Source organism: Pelodiscus sinensis, chromosome 22 (assembly GCF_049634645.1).
Source record: "Pelodiscus sinensis isolate JC-2024 chromosome 22, ASM4963464v1, whole genome shotgun sequence".
NCBI lineage: Eukaryota > Metazoa > Chordata > Testudines > Trionychidae > Pelodiscus > Pelodiscus sinensis.
Genome location: NC_134732.1, coordinates 21,852,611 through 21,872,779, shown reverse-complemented (window position 1 = coordinate 21,872,779; position 20,169 = coordinate 21,852,611). Strand labels below are relative to the sequence as shown.

The following is a 20,169-nucleotide window of genomic DNA, read 5'->3' as shown; positions in this document are numbered from 1 at the left end:
TGCCTCAGGGTTTTTTGGGGGGGTTCTCACTTGTGCATCCCCCGACTGGTTTTTTGGTGCATCAGCGGTCCCTAACCCGAAAAAGGTTTCCACCCCTGCCCTAGAGGGCATGCAAATTGTTAAGGCTCCAAGACCACACACACACACACACACACACACACACACACACACACAGTGCCATGCCAAATGGGAGCTTTCCACTAGTGAATTTCCAGTGGGCTGACCCAAACCCCAGTCCTGCAATATTTCACACGCTTGAGCATTCCCCTGGAGTTCAACTGGGATATATGGTCGAGGGGGTTACTCACAGGGGGGCGTGCGTGTGTTTGCCACTCTGAGCCGGTGCAGAATTGTAACGCCTGCACTGAAAAGCAGCGGGTGCACAACTACAGGATGACCCTCAAATCTCTGGAGATCCGAAGCAGCTTTGCCGGTCAGTCGCACGCAGACTCTGTCTCTGACCTAAACTCACATGAGATCAGATACACAGAGGGCTACGGAGCACTGAGCTGGCCGAAATGGTTTTGAGCTGACTGACAAGTACAAAACCTGCAGTGTGTAGACACAGACCTTTTACTTTAAAAGCTGACTTCTTTTTTTAAATCAGTTCTTTTAAACCTTCCCTTTGTCCCCTGTAATCACTCTTGGCCTGGGGTTTCCTACGTCAACACTGTAAAACAAAGCAAATATTTACCACTGACCTACATGGAAAGCTGTAAGCCAATGCAATGACAATGCAGGTGTATAAATACCTCCGGAAACTCAGATGTGTGTGTGTGTGTGTGTGTGTGTGTGCGTGTGCGTGTGAGAGAGAGAGAATCTACCTGAGGAGCTACATTTTGAATGCCTTCGTTTCAATCCTTGCATGTGAAAATACAAGGAAGATTAATATTTCCCCTACACGTGACTTACATATTTGTTCTAGTTTTACTTGAAGGCCAGGAAAAGGTGCTCTCTGTGTGTCTCTCTTGCACACACTGCATTGAGAAAAATCTCGCTACGTTGCGACTTTCAAGCTTTGTGCATCTCACTCGTGGAAACCATGCTAGTAACACAACATAAGAGCTTTCTAGACCCAAGATTAACCCTGTCACAGCCCATTCCATAACATTCATCAGAATAGGGAATGTATAGTGCCAGTTGCAGCACAAAGTTAGCAATTTCAAGAAGTTGGGATGTCAGAAATAGTCAGACGACATTCCCAGTGACAGGAATTGTAAACCCAAAGTACCACAGACAAGAACATTGTGTAGCCTACTAGACAAACAGCAGTGGAAAACAACCTAACACGATTTATTGCTATTTAGTTTCAATCCTTGCTTCCAGAGCCATGTGCAAGTTAGAATTCATGCGGCATGCAGTGGAACCAGCTATAACAACATCTCTTAATGAGACACTGTAATTGTGCTCTGAACTTACACTGTCTGTTTACTCCCCAGCAGCGCGGTGCTCAGAACAGACGCGGGGAAACCGTGCAGCTTGAAGTCTTGGGAGCAGGGAGATGGCTGGATTGAAGCTAATGTGATCAGAGAGAAATTAATTTGTTTTATTGGAGAGCTGGAGCTAGACACGGTCAGTCATGCTCTTGTATTCGTAAACAAGGATGATCTTTTGGAGTCTGATTTACGAGGAAGCTGACTACTGCGTTGGCCTTGGGTTTCTTCAATAAAATGTCTCATGTGTGGGCTGGCAGAATCCTGCTCTTCTCTTATTGCATGTGAATACTGGGACACACACAGCAGCGAGGCTGCTGACTACACCATCCTCAGGGACCGACGTACAAAAGCGCGGTCACCCACACGTCTGCTAACGGGGGAGATGAGAGAGGTCTATAAAATCACGACTGGTGTGGAAAAAGTGAATAAGGAAAAGTGATTTAGTTATTCCCACAATATACGAACTAGAAGTCACCAAATGAAATTAATAGGCAGCAGGTTTAAAACCAAGAAAAGGAAGGTTGTTTTCACTCAGTGCACAGTCGACCTGTGGAACTCCTTGCCAGAGGATGTGGTAAAGGCTAGAATTTTAACAGGATTCAAAAAAGAGCTAGATAGCCATTGATGGACCTAACCTCCATGAATCTAATAACCAGGATGGGTAGGAATGGTGTCCCTAGCCTCTGTTTCTCTGGAAATGGGTGACAGGGGAGGGATCACGTGGGGATTACCTGTTGTGATCCCTCCCTCTGGAGCATCTGGTATTGGCTGCTGAAGGCAGACTGGGTTAGATGGACCTTTGGTCTGACCCAAAATGGCCATTCTTATGTTCTTAATGTGATATGCCATCATGTGCCAGCAATGCTCCTCTGCCATGGACATCAGACAAACCCGACTGTCTCTACGCAAAAGAATAAATGGGCACAAATCAGACATCAAGGCTATGTCTAGACTACATCCCTTTTTCGTGAAAGGGATGTAAATTAGACCTATTGCAATTGCTAATGAAGCGGGGATTTAAATCTCCCCCGCTTCATTAGCATAAAAATGGCTGCCGCTTTTTTTCCCCACACGGAGCTTTGCCAGTCTAGACGCTGATCTTGCGGAAAATAAAGCCTTCTCCGAAAGATCCCTTATCCCTCTATGAAATAAGGGATCTTTCGGAAAAGGCTTTATTTTCCGCAAGATCAACGTCTAGACTGGCGCTTTTTTCTGACAAAGCTCCACGCGGACAAAAAGCGGCAGCCATTTTTATGCTAATGAAGCAGGGGGAGATTTAAATCCCTGCTTCATTAGCAATTGCGATAGGTCTAATTTACATCCCTTTTACGAAAAAAAGGGATGTAGTCTAGACGTAGCTCAAGGGTGGAAACATGCTCTCCCACCCGTGTTTGTACTTCCACCTCCCTGGACACACAGTTACAGACTTGAAAGCTGCCATTCTTAAGCAAAAAAATGTCAAAACCAGGCTGCCATGTGATACTGCGGAACAATTCCCGTGCACATTTGACACTATCAGAATGGGTCCGATGCAGCTGGGTGCTATTGTCAAAGCAGCACAGAGCCTGTCAGGACCCGTCTGTGCTCAGACAGCTGTTTTAAATACATTTTAAAAGCCACTGATTCTTTGGCGGTGGGGGGAGAAGGGCGGCACAGGGGAGATTTTTGATCTAGGTCAGGGCTGGGTGACCAGCAGCCTGGGGGTCACATGCAGCCCATGCGGGTGCTGCGTTTGGCTCACAAGACATTTTGTTTTCTACTGCCCCGCATGCAGGGTTGCCAGATTCCACGGGGTTCCGCTAGGGACGGTAAGAAGCGTACGATTCGCTCTGCGGGGGGTCGACAAAGCACTGGCCACCCACCCGATTCGTCGATAAGGGATAGCGCTGCAAGCACTCAGCCCCAGGTCGCGCCGGGCGACCCTGCTGCGGCTCTGCATGCCAAGTAATTTAGGAGCCAGCAGGCAGGCAGCCTGGCTCAATCGGGGAGCTCCATGCATGTTATTGCAGAGTCGCAGCGGGCGGTAATTCCCGGGACCTGGTGCAAGCTGGGACAGAGCCAGGTCTGCCGGCCAGCCCACTAACAAATTTACCGGGCAGAACCATTGGGGAGCAGAGGGAGAAGGTTGCGCATAGCCAGCAGCATTAATCAAGAAGCACCTGCTGATCAGTGAATCGTTTCGCCGGCTACCCTGCTCACTTCTGGGCTCCACCCGGCAAGACACCGAGTGGAGCAGAAAGCGCCTCATAGGACTGGCCCTCTCCCCAAGAACCGGGGGCAAATGGAGCAGAGGATGTCGCCTCCTTCTAATAACGCCCTGGGCTTCACCCCAAGGCAGCTGCCTAGCTAACCCGCTGCACTGATCCTATTCAGATTGGGAACGTCGAGGAACCGTGCCCATGTTGCGCCCAGCACTGGGGCTGAACCGGCCTGATCTCCCTGGGGCAGCAGGTACCACGGGCGAGAGGTTCTGCTCCGTCTCCCCTCCCCCTGCTGCCATCCAAGAAGTCTGGGTGCATCCCACAGAAAGGGAGCCCCCCCTCAAACGCTCTCTCAATCCTCCAGCCCAGCCCTCCTTGGCCAAAGCAGCACCGCTGCCTTTGGCTTCCTTCCACCCTGCGGGCTAGAAAGCCAGAGCAAGCTGGGGCGCGGGGGAGGGGGTCTGTTGTCACCCTGTAATGTCCGGCTGTAGCCTGCAGAGACAGGGCGAGTCAGCGTGAGTGATGGCAGAGCAGCTGAGGTGTCCGTGCTTGGAGCCAGACGGCTTGGCCTCTCTCCCTGCTGACGGCAGACGCGTGTCTGTGTCTGCGGCACACAGCGCGGCTGTGGTTGGATTTGCCGGGCGGCCAGGCGAGGCGCTTACCTGCTCGGCACAACAGGCGCCTTCCTCAGACGACGGCCCCGTGGGGTAGGGTGTGAGGGGGTCGCTTCCCAGTCACTAAGTGCCCTTCCGGTGGCGTCCCAGGTCCCAGGAGCTGCTGAAACTCCAGGGCCAGGTGTCCAAATTCCCTCCGACGGCAGGAGCATGTTCTCCAGACTGCCCGGCACGTGTGGCAAGCGGCCTGCGCAGGCCTCAGCCCTACTGAGAGCACGGAGCAGCCCCCTCGGGGGTTCAGCGGCACCTGGCCCTCTCCTTGCCCCACGCAGAGCATCGCCTTCACGGGAGAGGCACCATCCCGGGGGGCTCTCTCAAAGTGGCCAAACCGGGCTTTAGAACACACCGACTTCTCTTAGGAGCACCGCATGCACACGCACACACCGCTTTCACACACGCACGCACCGCTTTCACACGCACGCACACACACACACCGCTTTCACACACGCACGCACCGCTTTCACACGCACGCACACACACACACACACCGCTTTCACACACGCACGCACCGCTTTCACACACACGCACACACACACACACCGCTTTCACACACGCACGCACCGCTTTCACACGCACACACACGCACACACCGCTTTCACACGCACACACACACACACACACCGCTTTCACACGCACACACACACACACACACACACCGCTTTCACACAGACACAGTGCTTTCACACACGCACACACCGTGTTTTCGTGCACACGCACACACACTCACACCGCTTTCACACACAGACACACACGCACACCGTTTTCATACACACACACCCCACTTTCACACACACACACACACACACACACACCATTTTCACTCAATGGGCCATGGAAAGTTGAATTTGCAGTGCCGATGCCCATCTTCCACCTTCGTCTTCTCAGAAGGAAATGCTGGGCTGACCTCTGAGGCAGGGCCTCCTTTCAAGGCTCGGATGCCCTGTTGCTGGCCTCACATCGCCCCTCACAGCCAAGGCCTTTCCAGATGGCTTCTCCGACTGCCCCCCGCTGTGGTGGCCCTCCCCACACTCGGACTTCTCCTGGTGGTTTGCTCTTGGCCCCCGTTTCAGCCAACGTCTTCCCTCGACAAACGGCCCCTCAGGTTTTTCTTTTCCGGCCGACAGCGGCCAAGCCAGCGGGACCAGCGATCACGCAGGCCGCTCTGATGGATTCTCCATCCCCTTTCCCCGCCTGGTCTTTGTTCCCAACCTCTTTCGTTCGGAAAGGCTGGGTCTTGCGGTCAATGCACAGGCCTGAGCTCAAGTGATTCGCGGTCAGACTCCAGTGCGAGCGCGGTGGAAATCAATTCTCTCCCTGGATCGCAATCCCCCCCCCCATCTCCAACATGCTCCTGCTCTATCCTATGCGGTGTTTGTGGGGCGCACCTGTGTTGCAGCCAAGGGACCAGCAACCTGCGAGCGCCTCCTCCCAGAGTCACACCGACTCGCCAATCCTCACACGCGTGGCCTGGTTTTTCAAAGAATCCGAGCAACGCCGGCGCCTCTTCACGTCACTAGAGACGCGCCTTGGTGCACTAAAGCCAGGCCAGTCTGGGACTTACTGGAGCGGCTTCCTTCTCGGTCTCTCTTCTCCGCAGCATCCCTCGCTTTCCACCGAGCCCTCGCTCTCCAGGGGCTGGGCTCTCAAAAAGTCGTGATTGGCCCTGGCCTCTCTGTTGAACGACGAACTACTCAGGAAATTCCACCCCCCCCCCCTTCATGTTCTATAGGTCTGAAACAATACGTATAAGTCAGCATCCTTCCCGGCTTCTCCTCCCACAGCTCGTATGGTTACTTGGTTACAGTTGCTTTCCCCCTTCCTTTTGCGTGACGGCCCTGTGGGGGGGGGGTCTCTCGGGGGCCAAGTGCGTAGGGTGAAACACGCTCCTTCGCCATTGAGGCTGGGAACGAGACAGTGCTCTCCTCCTGTGCCAGTGATGCACATTTTCGAAAACCAGCCATGCAGGCTCTGGGCACTGAATGAAGCCATGGGCAGGCATGCCAGAAGACGGGGGCGGGGGGGGCTGCAGCCCAAACAAGAAAGGGGTGGGGGGGGCAGAGAAGCTCAGGAAACACCCCCCCACACACACACACACACACCCCAAACTCATGAATGGAAGAGCCATGTGTAAAAGCTGGACGTGCCCTTTGGGCAGCTATCGCTTAGCTGCTCTTGCACATTATCTAGAAAGACACTGACCTTGGCAGCTTTCTGGGGTTGCTGTTTCCACAGGGATCATGATGCAACGGGCAATTCTGGACTGTCCTTTTGGGCGCAAAGAGGCCTCCTCCGTCCTGGTCTTGGCGGGACATGTCCTTCCACCTCACCTTTCACGGCTCAGAATGCAAACGCCAGTCTCCATGCATGCTGAGCAACTCCTGTCACTGTCTGCAAGCCGGCGGGAGGCTCCGAGTTTCTCTGGGAGCTGGCCCCCAACACTGGCCCCCTAGAGCGGTCCCACAACACACCGGAGCACTGGGACTCATTCCATACTCTTTGCACCGCTGCCTGGTTCCTGTGCCAGGCAGGGCTTTCTTACACGACAGGTGCAGCTGTTTGGGGGGGGGAGAGGAAGAAATTGATTCGTCCCTGCCAGTTTCCCCGTGGAGATCCAGAGTTCACCTCTTCTCCCCTCACCCAGCAAGCGCGCGATGACACGCAGCGCAGACGAAAAGGGAACACAGAGGCTGGAGCAGAAGTGTCAGCATCCAAGACAGCCTGGGCTCAGACCGCTCTCAGATCTGGAGTGCACAGCGAAGTCAAACCCAGCGCTGGCTGCTGCAGCCGGTGCCCGGACGGCTGTGTGGAACGCTCCCGGCTGCCAGCGGCCATATGGAATTCATTTGCCCGGTGCAAAGCTTCAAATCCACATGGCTCAGCTCCAGGAGCCACACCGTGGCCGGCTGCCTCCCACGCAGATGCCGGAGTGTCTTTGGAAGGGCTGCTCGGATGAAGGCAGCGTGGCCAGAGCCGCCGGCCCAGCTCGGCAGAACTTAAGACGCCCACTCCAGCAATCCATCAGCAGCCAATACCGGTGGCCATCAAAATAAGACTTAACAGGGAAGAAAAAGTCTGCTGCCTGGTTCTGTCCTGTATCTTGACTAGGTTATCGTACTAAGAAACTACCTAGCACAGGGCTTTGCAAGCCACGTGGACATATTACATGCTGGCAGGGGAAAATAATTCCAACACCCGCTCAGGCAACATTTTCTTGCCCACCGGGCAATTAAAACAACTGCGGCTTTCCTGCCTCCGGCCCAATTAGTAAACCTTGCTTTTACGAAAAAGGGTGAAAAATGGAAAGGCACTGACTGAAAGGGGGGGTGCCTGACGACTATTGCTGCGGAGAAATCCACCAATGCCTTGATCCTACCGCTGCCACCAGCTCTCTGTTAGAGGAGATCTTGAAATATTTAAGGAACCATAATTAGGATGGAATATTAAAAGCTACTGAGCCTAGCACATTACTCACCTCAGGATAAGTAATGCAGGCCTCTGTCATGGAGGCCAGCTGGCTGAGTGATCAAGTAATTTACTGCGCTGCTGCAGCCGTTAGGAGATGCCTTGCGTGACACAGCTCCTACTGGAACTTGGTGGGGTCTGTGCTTTCGGGCAGACTGGTTGCCTCAGAGGCTCATAGCAGCCCTCGATTTAGGCACCATGCCTAGGGCATTAGCTTGCTGTTTGTTGAGCTCCTCATCATTGGCCAGCATGAGGTACAGAGGGAAACCAAACTCCACCGCCTTGGTGGACCCCCGAACGAGACAGGTCTGGGTAACCCCTTTCTTTGCCTAGCCAGACTTTTTCCTGAGTGGAAATAGAGAAGTGGGTGTTGGGGGGAACTTGGGCCCTGTTTTAGCCCAGGGCCCTGTCAAAGCAGCTGTCAGTAAATATCTCCCACCCCAACTGCAAGACGGCTACACAACCCCAGAGTTACAGGCACCTTCCTTCTCACAGGCTCTTCCTCCTAGTACCCACTTGTACTAGCTCCTCCTGCCTCCTCTCTAGCTCCTTAGAACATAAGAACAGCCAGACTGGGTCAGACCAAAGGTCCATCCAACCCAGTACCCTGTCTGCCCACAGTAGCCAATATGCCAGGTGCCCTGGAGGGAGAGAACTGAACAGGTAGGATACATCTAGACGACATCCAGTTCAGTCGACAAAGAGCGTCTAGACGACATCCAGTTCTGGCGACAAAGCAAGCCGCTTTGTCAGCATGACAGTGTAGACGCAAAGGACAGTGTAGATGCAATAACGCCTCCTGTCGACAGAACTCCATCGACAAAAGGCGTTATTCCTCGCAGAATGAGGTTTACCGCCGTCGACAAAACTGTTGAGTTCTGTCGACATTATTTCGACAGAACTCAGCGGCAGCGTAGACGCAGGGATAGTTTTGTCGACAAACGTCCACTTTTGTCGACAAACCCCTGTAGTCTAGACACACCCGTAATGATCAAGCGATCTCTCTCCTCCCATCCATCTCCACCCTCTGACAAACAGAGGCTAGGGACACCATTCCTTACCCATCCTGGCTAACCTCCATTAATTTATCTAGTTCTCCTTTAAACCCTGTTACAGTCCTGGCCTTCACAACCTCCTCTGGCAAGGAGTTCCACAGGTTGACTATGCGCTGTGTGAAGAAGAACTTCCTTTTATTTGTTTTAAACCTGCTGCCCATTCATTTCATTTCAATCCTTGTGTCTCGGCAGCTCCCCACCCGCGCTAACTGCAGAGAAGCTCTTTGCAACCAGTCTCAACTGGTTCTTTACTTGCCCCAGGTGTTCCAACTACCCTTGGCTCACTTGACTCTGGAAGCCCACTTAATTAGCTCCAGGAGCTTAATTGCTCTGATGGACTCCGACAAGGTCGCACTGGTTCTGGACTGGCCTCTGCCAGTTTACCCTGGGAACAGATATTTACTCAGACTTACTAGGCTTAATCTAATATACCTCTCTTCCATCATTAAGGCTAATAGAGCTCAGTCTCTTCCATCATGCTCTTGTACCCCTCTGGCCTGACCCTGTCACGCTAAGTACTTAAACACCACTGCCATTGCACTGATGGGGTTTCGCCAGACAAGTCCAAAGAAATCTTTGCTGAAGCTAGGAATCGCCTAGATCCCAGCCCAGTGCGTGAACCCCAAAGCCTCCTTCCTCCCCACTGACCGCTCCATCACGCCTGGTGACAAAACGGCCTCCCACAGCCCCTTTCATCTAGGGGTGCACGCAGCCGTGCCGCAGCAGCACGAGAGCCGGAGCTCAAAGCCCTTCAGAAAGACAGGAATCAAGTCTCCCAGCCAGTGAAAGGAGAGTGTCAGGTGTAGACGCCCATGTCCCCTCTAGCCAAGGGGTGCTCGACACCCCCCCCACCTCAAACCCCGCCTCCACTCCACCCTTTCCTCAACCCCTGCTCCGCCCCATCCCCTTCCCCGCCTCTTCTCTGCCTGCTCCCCTGAGTGCGCTTCATCCCCTCCCCGCTGCAGCTGCCCAAATGCCACCAATCAGCTGTTAGCAGTGTTCTGGAAGCTCTGGGAGGGCAGGGGAGGAGTTGGTCAGCAGGCAAGAGGTGTGGGTGGGGGAGGGAAGGGGAGGTGTGCGGGGATCCTGGAGGAGGAGGGGAGGTGAGGGGGGATCCTAAAGGGGGGATCCTGGAGGGGGAGGGGAGGTGAGGGGGGATTCTGAAGGGGGAGGGGAGGTGAGGGGGGATCCTAAAGGGGGGATTCTGAAGGGGGAGGGGAGGGGAAGAGAAGGGGATCCTGAAGGGGGAGGGGAGGGGAAGAGAAGGGGATCCTGAAGGGGGTTCCTGGAGGGGAAAGGGAGGTGAGGGGGCAATCATGGAGGGGGAGGAGAGGTGAGGGGGGACCCTGGAGGAGGAGGGGAGGGGGGGGATCATGGAGGGGGGGCTCCTGGAGGGGGAGGGGAGGTGAGTGGGGATCCTGGAGGGTGAGGGGAGGTGAGGGGGGATCCTAAAGGGGGGAGATCCTGGAGGGGGAGGAGAGGTGAGGGGGGATCCTGAAGGGGGAGGGGAGGGGAAGAGAAGGGGATCCTGAAGGGGGAGGGGAAGGGAAGAGAAGGGGATCCTGAAGGGGGATCCTGGAGGGGAAAGGGAGGTGAGGGGGCAATCATGGAGGGGGAGGAGAGGTGAGGGGGGACCCTGGAGGAGGAGGGGAGGGGGGATCCTGGAGGGGGATCCTGGAGGGGGAGGGGAGGAGGGATCCTGTAGGAGGAGGGGAGGAGAGGGGGGGATCCTAGAGGGGGAGGGGAGGTGTGGGGGGATCCCGGCTGCCGGCGGGTTGTCTGCGCTCTCTAGTTTCTCCCCAGGGGTGCTCCAGCACGGGAATGCCACCACGGGAGATCTGCAGGTCGACAGCCCGGCAGCGCCTCGCTCCAAGGCGCGCTTGCCACGGTGCTGGGCTGGCCGGGTTCCCGGGTGTTTGCAGGTCAGATCTTGGCACCGCCCGCACCACCCCTCTCTGCAAAGGGTCTGCGGCGCGCCCATGCCCCCCCACCCCCGAGAAACCACCGCAAACCCCTTCCCGGGCCCAGACTGATGCTTTGGGGGAAAAGACATGAGCGCTGGTGCATTAGGTGGCCCGGGAGCAGCTATTACGGGAGCTGGGAGGGGAAAATCCAAACTCGAGAGCACACGCCGAGCGCCGGTTCCCCACTGGGCGCTGCGGGTGCCGTCCTGCTGCCACGCAAGGGGCTCTCCCCAAGGGCCTGGCAATTAGCCAACAGGAGACGCGCAATTACGAAAAGCCTCCCGCACAGTAAACGACTGTTTCATCCCGCGCCCGGAAGCATTTCTCGGTCCGAGCGGCCTAATGGTTAACGCAGGGGACCAGCCGCTGGGGTTCCGGGGTCCTGGTTGTGCGGGGTGGCAGCTTTTCCTTCTCAGCCTCTTTGCTTTTGTGGTCCAGGCCCGTGGTGTTATGTGAACACAGCGGGGGCGGGGCGGCAGGAGCGGTGCTGAGTTTCCTCCATTAGCGAGACGGCGCCAAATGCCTGAGCCATGTGGAGCTGAACTTTCCCACCCAGCAGGTGTTATACGGATTGTACTTGCCTAAAGGGACCAATCAGGACTGATCTCCCATCATGCCGAGCGCTGCACAAAGCACGCCCCTCCCCGAGATCCTGGAACCAATGGACGAGCAGTCCCCCGGGACATAGCTCCAGTTGCCAGGTGTCCGGTTTTGAACTGGGCAGTTCGCTATTTGAGCTTCCTGTCCAGGAAACAAATTGAGAAAATACCGGACATAGAATTGTCGGGTATTTTCTAATTACGTTTTATTATTATCAGGAGTATCAGTACTAGTTGCATCCTGCCTGGCTGGTCGACGCGCTCACACTGCGTGAGCCAGGCAGTACACAGCCATGCGGGAGAGAGGAGGGGGGCGGGGGCGGGATGGAATCCCTGGGGCTGGACTCATCTGTGCGCCCCGCCAGGACCATGCACCTGGGCCAGCCCCACTTCCCACGGGCCGGTTCCCCCTACCGCTCCCCGACCCCCTCCTGGCCAGCCCTGCTTCCCGCTGGCCGGTTCCTTCCCCCGATCTCCCCCAGCCAGCCCCACTCCTCCTGACCCCCTCCCGGCCAGCCCCGTTCCGCACCGACTGGTTCCCCCCCAGCCAGCCCTGTTTCCCGCCAGCCATTCCCCCGCCCCCATCTCCCCTGGCCAGCCCCGCTCCCCCCGACCTCCTCCCAGTCAGCCCCACTCCCCCGATTCCCTCCTGGCCAACCCGCTCTCCCCTGGCCAGCCCCACTCCTCCTGACCCCCTCCCGGCCAGCCCTGCTCCCCACTGACTGGTTCCCCCCCCAGCCAGCCCCACTCCCCCCCCCCATCCCCTCCTAGCCAGCCCCACTCCCCACCCGCCAGTTCTCCCCCGGCCAGTCCCACTCCCCCCAAACCCCTCCTGGCCAGCCCTGTTTCCCACCAGCCATTCCCCCGCCCCCATCTCCCCTGGCCGGCCCCACTCCCCCCAAGCCCCTCCTGGCCAGCCCTGTTTCCCACCAGCCATTCCCCCGCCCCCATCTCCCCTGGCCAGCCCCGCTCCCCCCGACCTCCTCCCAGCCAGCCCCGTTCCCCTCCCGGCCGGTCCCCACCACCATCTGAGATCAAGTGTGTCCGGTATTTTTTTGAAATCATTCGGCAACCCTAGGAACAGACCCCAGGCCTCCTGCCTCCCAGCCCGATGCAGCCCCTGGACTCCCGGCCCTCCTGAGTGTACGGTTACATTACCAGCCAACCCTCCACCCCCCAGCCTCCCCGGAAAGCTAATGACAGAGCAAAGCAAGCGCCTAATACAGTGGATCAGAACGACAGGCAGGTAATAGAGCATAATGGGGCAGTTTGGGGCAGTTCACAGCTACCTGGAGGAATTCAGATCCCAGAGCACAGCTGCAGGGTTGTTAACTCAGGTAGGAAATGCCTGACACAGGCGCTCCCAGTGCCTCCGCAGTGTTAAAATAAACCTGCTGTGTGTGAGCCGAAAGCCTAGTCGCTGAAATGCAGGCTGACCCAGGCACAGGGCTGGGGCTCTCGGCCCGGCCGCTCCCAGCTGCTTGAGATCCGGAGGGTGCGTGGAGCCCGCCTGCATGTTCTCAGCACGGCGTCGGGTTTGTACCGCAGCCAACAGGCTTCCCCCGGCTCGTTTTACAAAGAAAGAGCAGGTCCTCGAGGAAACTCGGGCAGGCAAATGCTAAAAGAGTCACAATCCTGCACCCGAGACCGGCCGCTGTTTGCCACCTGCCTCGCCCACTCGCCTCTTCTCCAGAGCCGCTTTAACCCCGGAGAAGCGGTTTATGTCTGGCCGGCTCTTTTGGAAACTCACCAGGGCGCGGAACTGAAATGCTGCCAGGCCTTTTGTTAGAGGGGGCACGGCTCTCACCAGATTACATTCCGTGCCCATCACGCGCGCGTGAATTTACGGCCCCCGAAGAGATGGGTCGCCTAAGACAACAGCGATTTGCACGTCAGACGCGGCGGATGGAGGCTTGGCTCAATCGTCAGCCTTTATCCTGCCCCTCCCAGCACAAGAGGATCGGGGGGCTGCAGATCCTGCTCGCGATGGAGCCGTTTCTCACCACGCCGGGCTCCCCTGGCCCTTCCGTTTTACACACGTTCTGACCGGCCCTGGTGTTTACTAACGTCTCCAAAAGCAGTTCCCTGGTCTCTTGGGTCATTTTTTCCCATTGGGACTAAGCGTACGTTTGACATCCCCCCCCCCTTGCTTTCCCAAGTGGGGTACCTGGTTCCCGTTCTACCTGCCAATGCACAGGATTACTCGGACATAGCCATAAAGTGTCCGTTCCTGTGACGAAACTCTCCTCTCTCCATCACCATGTACGGATGGGCGGGCACAAGGAGAACCAAGTTAATGCCTCCGTTTTAGAGCCAGAGCGACATCTGTTCTGGGAAGCAAAGTTCACAGAGTCAGCTGAACAATAGAGGGAAACGGGCGGGGGAATTGTGTTTTCCCGGATCAGGTGTGTGTGCGAGATTTACCGCAAGGAACAAAGCTGGGAAGAGGCGGGAGGCTGGCTTCTACCCTACACACAAGGCCGGGGAGTTGCAGGGGAAGCCCGAATGGGTCAGTCGGAGCTCCAGCAGCCGATTTAAAAGCAGCACGGCTGGGCTCCAAGAAGAATCCAGAGGTAACCCTTAAAGGCCAGAAGAGGCCACTGACATGGCGAATTGGAAGAGTGCAAAATATTATGGGTATAACTGTCCAAGTCACAGTCCACTTTGATTAATTTCATGGCATACGATATCGACAATTGTAAATTTCATTGTTTTGGCAATTTACATCTGAAACTGCATTGTAACGGTCGGGTCCTGTCCCGAAAAGGACTTGAGGGTAGCAAGGTTCCTGTAGGGAGGTTGCAGTATTGCTACCCTTACTCCTGCGCTGCTGCTGGCAGGGCGCTGCCTTCTGAGCTGGGTGTCTGGCCAGTAGTCGCTGCTGTCCAGCTGCCCAGCTCTGAAGGCAGCACAGGTGGCAATACCATATCCCCCCCCCCAATAACCTTGTGACCCCCAGCAACCTCCTTTTGGGTCAGGCCCCCCAAGTTGAGAAACGCCGGTCTCCCCTGTGGAATCTGTACAGTAGAGGGTAAAAACACAGAAAAGACCAGATTTCACGGGATACTTTTTTCACACCAGGAATTTGATAGGACCCTCCGAGTGGTGATGGCTAGAAGGGGCAGCATCCTACTTTGCTGTTCTTCTGCTGAAGCGGCTGCAAGAGCAAACCGGAGCCCCGTGTTCTAGCCAAGATGTCAAAGGGAACCCATGCGGTTCACATCCCCCCAGAAGTTCCATTCCAGGGAGGTACCCACGGGGTTAGGATGGATTCTGTTTTCAGCCTGAACATCTCCACCTCCTGGAGAGCTCACGGCAACATCAACCTCAGACAGCTCAAGTGGTCTCCGGCCTGGCTGAAAACCAGCTCGGGCAGAAAGCCCCTCAAATCCTCTTTATCGCGGCTTTACAAACACACTTCGGCAATGGCTGGCCTTCGGATTTTATGGCGTGCTTGACTGATAATCCCCTCTGTTGCAACCATTTCTGAAGCAAGAAAAGGCCAAGATCTCATCCCAAGAACTGAGCTCCGGACTGCCAGCCGAGAGAAGAGACGCTGACAAATCGCCCTTTGTTTTTTAACTAAAGGTGCAAGGAGGTAGTTCATCCTGGAATAGCTACCGGATGGACCTCCCAATTTTGGCACCCTTGGGGCATGATTGGTCCCAGATGAGGGATTTTGCCAGAGCCGGGGAGGTAATTTCTGCCCCCCTAGGCTTCCTGGCTCCCCCCCAGCTGAGCCAAGCACTGGCACCCTTCCTCCCCCCATAGCCCAGTTGGGCTACATATTGCCCCTATACACCCCACAGCATGGCAGGCTCATAGCCCCCCGCCTGCTGCAGTGCACTGGGATTCTCTGATCCTGGAACATCTGAGGTCTGGAAGCTGGACAAGAGTGTTCCGGTTTATAGAGGTGCAACCTGTCGTTACTACGTCGTAACGGGGTTTACTTCAGTGCAAGTGCTGCCAAAAGAACTTTGTCCCACCCTGAACATGGAACACAAACCCCACTGAGCAGGCCTCGATCCAAACTATCCATACGCCATTCGCAGGTGTCCGTGCAAGACCAGCTGCAGCGCATCCCCGGACGTGTGACTTGACTTCTGTGCTGCTGCTGGCAGAGCTGGGCCTCAGTCCGCTGCTGCCCCTCTCCTGCCACCCAGCCCGGAAGGCAGCAACGCAGATGTAAGGGTGGCAGGGTATGGTACTGGCAGGGAGCTGCCTTCCGAGCTGGGTGTTTGGCCTCCAGCTGCCCAGCTCCGAAAGCAGCACAGAGATAAGGGTGACAACACCAAGCCCCCCCCCCCCCCAATAACCTCGCGACGCCAGCACAGCTCCCTTTTGGGTCAGGACCCGCTCTGAGAAACGCTGGTTTCCCCCCTAGACACGATCCCCTCTAGGGGAAAAGCACAACGAAGACCGGATTTCCCAGGCTGTGACATGCTGCTGCTGGCGGTGGATCTGCCTTCCGAGCTGGGCTCCCTACCAGCAGCCACCCCACTCTAGTGGCTGGTGGCACTGCCCAGCCCGGAAGGCAGCACCACCGCCAGCAGCAGCCCCTCCACAGAAGCAGGCTGGCTTCCTAGGGATACCTATACCTCCCTGAACAGCCCAGACACCACTGCAGAGGGACAAGGGACACTGAAAACTCTCCTTCACTTACACGCATGCATGAACCTGCACGAACGCTGCCGCGTCCCACTTAACGCTCAGGGCTTTGACACAGCACTGTCAGGGGCAGAATCGCCACCCTGGCGCCTCCAGCCGGCAGTCCTGGGGGCTCTCGTCTTCGGCGGTGCCTCTGGGGGAGCAAAGCCGGTGGCCACCGGTCGCACCGTTCCCAGAGGTCCCGCTGCAGGGATTCCGACAGGGACACCTCTCTCCTGCCTGCTCTGGGACCGAACTCTCCGCTGGGACTCAATCCGCACGGCCGCCAGCAATTCCTGCTCTCCGAGCTACTGTCAGTCTCTAACCCAGCCCAGTTCTATCCTGCTTGGCTACACACCCAGGGCCGGTGTATAGAGCCCACCACATTTTGGCACCTGAGGCGGGGAGCTCAAATGACGCCCCCATGTCCCCTTTTCTCCTGCCTGCCTGTGATGTCTCTTGTGCCCTCCTTCCTCCCCAGCTCTGTGCACCTAGAGCAGAGAGAATACACAGGCACCAGCAGCAGACACAATTTTCTGCACTCTGGGTCCTAGTGGTGCCCCTGCCCCGCACAGTCTGGCACCTGAAGTGGCCGCCTCAGTTCGCCTCCTGGTAAGGCCGGCCCTGTACGCGCCGTTCTACACGACGCGTAAGTAGGAACAGCCAGTGTTCCCAGCCAACTCTTCGGGACGCATCTTCAGCACGGGAGGCTACAAAAATGGGAGGAGACATGAAAAAAACCCACATACGTCTAATGCAAAGAGACGACTTTCCTCAACAGCTCCTCCTGCTGAAACCGCCTTGGCATCACCACCCGTCACCGGCAGCGTCTTGTTCCACCTCTTGCTTCCGAAATAACCCCTGTGCACCGGGAGATGGAACAGAGGAAAGCCAGCTCTCCGGCGGTGAGAGTCGGCCACGCTCCCTGGGTCTCTAATGGTGCAGGTTATTTTTGGGCGAACCCTTCCTTAGGGCAGCTCGCTCCTTGGCACGGCTTCCCCGAGTGCCTTACATGGGCAAGAAAGAGAGGAGCGTTTCCAGCCTCGAGGAGCGCAGGGCTGGCTGGCTGCCTCTCTGTATAAACGTTTCCCACGAGGCAGGAAGGCGAAAAGTAGGTTATGTATCCCCCAGGGGGCCCAGAACTGCGGAGCCGGGTTTCACGGGCAGGACAGCATTGACAATGTACAAGCACGCTCACGATGAACGCCTCGGTTTCTCACCGAAGGAATCCCCTGGGAAGCATTGCAGCACCACGGGCGTCTCCTCCCATTACCGGGGCGCAAACAGGAACCAAACCAGCGGGAAGGACACACAAGGCGGCATGCAAGACCGCAGCTGAGACAGGCAGGGTGGGGGGAAAGATTGACTGATCCCCTCACTCGTGTCCCCCCCCCCCTCCCCCCACGTTTCAAGGCAGCAGGGAAGAGTTTGGGCTGAGACCGGCTGTGGAGCTCAATGGGGCTGGCAAAACCAAAGTCCATGTCGGTGGACCCAGGATGACCTGGCTTAGCTAGATAAGGGCGGGAGAAGACACAGCATTCCTGGTCTCCCTCTGCCATGCAGCTAGGTCATTTAGAGAGCCCAGGGGAGCACAAAGCAGCATCTCCTTGCTGTTCCGCAAATAAGCAGGGAAGGGGGCATTTTTAAGAGGGGGGGCTGAAATCCAGGCCTGCCCCCCAGCTGAGACTGAGCAAAGCCCAGCACACAGAGCTGGCAACCGGGACCCCAGGGCAGGGCTAGCAGCTGAATCCCCTGGCGCACAGAAGCAGCAGCAAAGCCAGCCGGCGCGGAGACAGCAGCTGGGCCCTGACGCATGAGGAAGGCAGCAGAGCCCCCAGTGTGAGGGGCAGCAGCCAGCACCCCCACATCCCTAGTGCCGGCACCGGTGTAAATAAGGAGGCGGGGGGGAGAAGAGCCCTGCTAGCGTTTGACCTCTGTACACAAATACCCAGGAGTGTTTACACAGGGGAACTTAAGAGATACCCACAACCCTGGTATGCTAGGCCAGGGGGCTTCCGTCTGCTCCTAAAACATCTTCTGTCTTCCCTTCCCCTGTATGCAGTCCGGCCACCACGGCAGACAAGCTCATTGCGAGACAGGGACAGCGCACCCAAAGGCCCTCTGAAAGGCAGCCAGGTAAGCCCTGGAGGCAGGGCCCTCTTTGGATGGTGTGTTTGCGCAGCACCTAACACCAGGTGGCCCTAGCCCATGACAGGGGCTCCTATAAGCTGCATGGCGCCTATTTTAAAATGCCAGAATAGAGGCTCAAACTCAATGGCTGCGTCTAGACTGGCAGGATTTTCCGCAAATGCTGTTAACGGAAAAGTTGTCCATTAAAAGCATTTGCGGAAAAGCGTCCGTGCCAATCTAGACGCGCTTTTGCGCAAAAAAGCCCCGATCGCCATTTTCGCAATCAAGGATTTTTTGCGGAAAACAAATCTGAGCCGTCTACACTGGCCCTTTTGCGCAGAAGCTTTTGCCCAAAAGGACTTTTGCCCAAACGGGAGCAGCATCGTATTTCCGCAAGAAGCACTGATTTCTTACATAGTGATAGAGATGGAGCCGTGTTAGTCTGGTGTAGCTGAACAAAAAACAGGACTATGTAGCACTTTAAAGACTAACAAGATGGTTTATTAGGCAGACATTTACCTCCCCCCCCCCCCCCGCCCATCCCCCTTCTGTTCTGAAATTTGATTTGTGCTTTTCATATGTGTTCATTTTTTTTAATTGTATCCTTTGGTATATATGGTTGTGACTATTTTCTTCCACTATTTGATCTGAGGAATTGGGTCTGGCCCACGAAAGCTCATCATCTAATAAACCATCTTGTTAGTCTTTAAAGTGCTACATAGTCCTGTCTTTTGATTTCTTACATGAGATCGTCAAAATCAATCATGCGGAAATTCAAGCGGCCAGTGTAGACAACTGGCAAGTTTTTCCGCAAAAGCAGCTGCTTTTGCGGAAAAACTTGCCAGTTTCGACACAGCCAATATGTATCCCAAGGGGAAAACACAAGGAGTCCCCCTATAAACCCCCCAAATAAACACCACCATGGCTAAATAGCAGGCTAAAAGAGGCAATCGGAGGCAAAAAGGCATTCTTCAGGCATTGGCAATGAAATCCTAGCAAGGAAAACAAAGGAACATAAAAGCAGGCATGCCGAGAGCTGAAGTATAACGAGGCCGGCAAAAAGGAATTTAAAGGGCAAGAAGCAATAAACAAAAATAAAAAACAAACCGAAAGAAAAACCCTGCTGTTAGTTTTCGTAAATGCATCAGAAGCAGGAAGCCAGCCAAACGATCTGTGGGACCCCAGGACGACAGCAGGGCAAAACAAGCACTCCAGGAACGCAAGGCGGCTGCAGAGATGCAAATGCATTTTTCTGCATCCGTCTTCACTGCCCAGGATGGGGGAGGAGGGTCTCTCAGCTGAACCGTTCTTTTCAGATGACACATCTGAGGAATGGGTGTCAGGGAGGCGGTTTGGGAACAAACTGATCAGTGAAACCAGTGACTCTCAAACTCCCCAGACTGGGGTCTCCGATTTCAAGAGGCTGGTTTGTCTTGCGTATCCCTGAGTGCCACTGCACTTACAAACTTGCAAAATCAAAGTGTCCCAGCAACCCCATTCCTGACAAATGGCTGGCGCTCTCATTTTCATCATATAAAATCAATCATTCGGAATATAAACATTGGACTGACGTCTCAGTGTGTAGCATGTCGAGCAGCATAAACAAATCAGTGTGGAATTTTAGTTGGCACTGACTTCGCGGGCGGTTTTTACGTCATCGGTTATAAAACTAGACGGTTACCTAGAGGAGTTGATGTCCCCCCTGAAAGATCAGCGAGTACCCCCAAGGGTACACATGCCCCTGACCGAAAACCACTGAATTAAGCAGTCATAAGTCTCCGGAACCAGATGGCGTTCACCCAAGAGTTCTGAAAGCATTGAAATATGAAAATGCCAAACTATTAACTGTGGTGTGTAACCTATTGCCTGAGTCAGCCTCCTCTATACCAGGGGGCTGGAGGACAGCTAACATAAGGCTCTTTTTAAAAAACTCTCCAGAGGCAATTACCAGCTGGTTCACCTAACTTTAGCAACAGGCAAACTGGTGGAATTGCAGGAAAG

At 55.6% G+C, this 20,169-nt stretch overlaps 1 protein-coding gene across 8 annotated transcripts in view; it reads right to left on the bottom strand.

Moving 5' to 3' along the window:
* Window positions 1-20,169, bottom strand: part of KCNT1 (potassium sodium-activated channel subfamily T member 1) — a 231,694-nt gene that overhangs the window by 205,579 nt on the left and 5,946 nt on the right. For 2 of the 8 annotated variants that reach the window (XM_075905511.1, XM_075905512.1), the window contains exons 1-3: window positions 6,511-7,081; window positions 2,168-2,337; window positions 1,420-1,516 (exon numbers count right to left, since the gene is read on the bottom strand). The exons of 1 other annotated variant lie outside the window; for it this stretch is intronic. In XM_075905511.1, coding sequence (XP_075761626.1) covers window positions 1,420-1,516; window positions 2,168-2,337; window positions 6,511-6,623 — 380 coding nt within the window. In that variant the 5' untranslated portion in view covers window positions 6,624-7,081. Of the gene's footprint in view, window positions 1-1,419; window positions 1,517-2,167; window positions 2,338-6,510; window positions 7,082-16,787; window positions 16,965-20,169 lie in introns of those variants that run through there. 5 more of the 8 variants (XM_075905513.1, XM_075905517.1, XM_075905516.1 and 2 more) reach the window with 5 other exon arrangements.